The sequence below is a fragment of the Mesitornis unicolor genome, unplaced genomic scaffold (genome assembly GCF_000695765.1).
Source record: "Mesitornis unicolor isolate BGI_N332 unplaced genomic scaffold, ASM69576v1 scaffold43585, whole genome shotgun sequence".
In the NCBI taxonomy this organism is placed as follows: domain Eukaryota; kingdom Metazoa; phylum Chordata; class Aves; order Mesitornithiformes; family Mesitornithidae; genus Mesitornis; species Mesitornis unicolor.
In genome coordinates this window covers 2,849-5,173 of record NW_010184259.1, presented here as the reverse complement: position 1 = coordinate 5,173, position 2,325 = coordinate 2,849, and the positions used below count along the sequence as shown (strand labels likewise).

General features: G+C 56.5%; 1 protein-coding gene across 1 annotated transcript; it reads left to right on the top strand.

The window, feature by feature from the left end:
• Positions 1-4: 4 nt before the first annotated feature.
• Positions 5-1,824, top strand: LOC104540574 (protein snail homolog Sna-like; the record flags this gene model as incomplete). Its single annotated transcript, XM_010184410.1, has 2 exons — positions 5-455; positions 1,643-1,824. Coding segments are annotated over 2 exons (633 nt in total), but the record flags the coding sequence as incomplete, so codon positions are not given.
• Positions 1,825-2,325: the final 501 nt, after the last annotated feature.

Here is a 2,325-nt window from a genome sequence, read left to right as displayed (position 1 = left end):
GCCGGTCATCCCCCCGCCCGAGGTGCTCGGCCCCGGTGCCTACTACCCGCCGCTGGTGTGGGACGCAGGGCTCCTCTCCAGCCTCTTCCCAGGCGGCCCGGGCAGCAAGGCGGCGGGGAGCACGACCCCTGCCCTGGACCTGACGGTGCTCTCCAGTGAGGAGGATGAAGGCAAGAGTTCGGGGCCCCCCAGCCCGGCCTCAGTGCCTGCCACCGCCGAGCGCTTCCGCTGTGCCCAGTGTGCCAAGGCTTACTCCACCTTTGCTGGGCTCTCCAAGCACAAGCAATTGCAAGCCAGGAAATCCTTCAGCTGCAAGTACTGCGAGAAGGAGTATGTGAGCCTGGGGGCTCTCAAGATGCACATCCGGAGCCACACGCTGCCCTGCGTCTGCAAGATGTGCGGCAAGGCCTTCTCCCGGCCCTGGCTGCTGCAAGGCCACATCCGGACACACACCGGTAACTGGCTCTTGCCCTTCTCCCTCCCTTCTTCCCTTATCACCTCCCGCTTCCCAGCTCTGCGGCCCCCAGCGAATCACTGGGCTGGGTGTTATCTAGGAAGATAAGGGCTTCCCAAACCCCCTTGGCCCATCTCTTTAAAATGTCCTTTAAATATCCTCTCCACGAGGTCAAGGCTCAGCATGTAAATCTGTGCTGCTGCTGCTAGGGCCAAGCCAGCCCATAGGCCACAGTACAACAGTGCACACTCTGGCTCTATTTCCTAAACTGGGGCTATGAACTGCTGGAGCACTCCCTGTGCACCACCATGCCCAAAGCATCCCTCTCTGCCCGCACCCAGGCACCCTAGACTCCAGCCCACCACCGTGGTCTTTGACCGCGTTCAGCAGCGATGAGCTCAACTCAGCGCACCCCTACTGCTGAGATGCGCCGCTGGCGGGGCCAGTGGGCAGGTGCTGCGGCGTGAGGCCGGACACCCCCTGCACCTGTTGGGCACCGCAGCTGCAGCCCACCCCAGGGCTGTACAATGCATCTCCCGAGCATCCTTTGTGGGGCAGCGGGGGGGAGCGTAATTGTGCCTTGGCACTGATTTCACACCCTCTTAACGTACTAAAGATGATGGCTGAAGGAAGCCGGGAAGACTTAATTGTGCTTTCCAAATTGAGCATACGCATTTGTTTCCTCCAAAAGGGTCTTTCTGGGAGGAATTTGCCCTGGCCGGGGTTTTCAATGCGAGCCGGGCGGGAGAAGGGGGAGCGTGGGTTTCAGCGGAGGAAATGGCTGTACATTGGCCCTGGCGCCTTCCAGCCGCTGCCTGCTATGATATAATTAACACCCAGTGCTTGGCTTTCCTGCCGCTCCGCACACGGTTCACTTGGCTGCGGGCAGGAGGCGAATATCGTGTCTTCGTTGTACATGCAACTGCCTTGCTGCTTGCAGATGTTTCCAACACTGATTGCCTGTGGTTCACAGCAGAGGTTTTTCTGGGAGTAGGAACTTCCCAAGTCTGCGGCTTTCCTCAAGTAAAGGCTGTGCATACCTCGCCCGGCTTTCCCTCTGAACAATAACCGCCAGCACTTCTTTTCACTCTGCTCTTCACAAACTTTGGCTAATGAATGGCTCCTTCTTTGATATTCCCCATGTGTTGATGCACTGGTTAATTGGGAGCGTTTCTCTTTGTTCCGCAGGTGAAAAGCCCTTTTCCTGTACGCACTGCAACCGGGCCTTTGCTGACCGCTCTAATCTTCGAGCCCACCTGCAGACCCATTCAGATGTAAAGAAGTACCAGTGCAAAACCTGCTCCCGGACTTTCTCCCGCATGTCGCTGCTTCACAAGCATGAGGAGACAGGCTGCTCCGGCTCTCGCTGAGGACTCTGCTCCCCTAGGCGTCTTGCCACATGAATACCTATATTATAACTAGTGTCTGTATGATTAGTTTCCTCCATTGCCATCGCAGTGTGCATCGTGCCAGATGTGGCTACTCCAGCCCTGGGGACCCTCACACTCCTGGCTTGGTGCCTCCAGTGCAAGGCAAAGCCTCATCCTTCTCCCACTCTGGCATCTGAGGGTGCAGGACTGGATTCCGGTGCAAAGTGGGGGTGGTGAAGCAAGTGTGTGAGACTCAGGGTGAAGCCCTGAGCCCAACTGGCCACTGCCACAGCCCCTTGCAGGTGTCCCTGCTCACTGAAGGCACTGGGCACCTTGTGGGGTTGGATCTCCACACCAGCCCCATCGCTGGTATTGAACATTGTGACTGTGTAGCTTGAGGGACTGGGGTATTTTTTATTTTCTTGATAATTTTTTTTTTACCATAACCACTTGGTAACTTTTAACAAACAATATTTTTATTAATGAAGGACAAAATGTTAC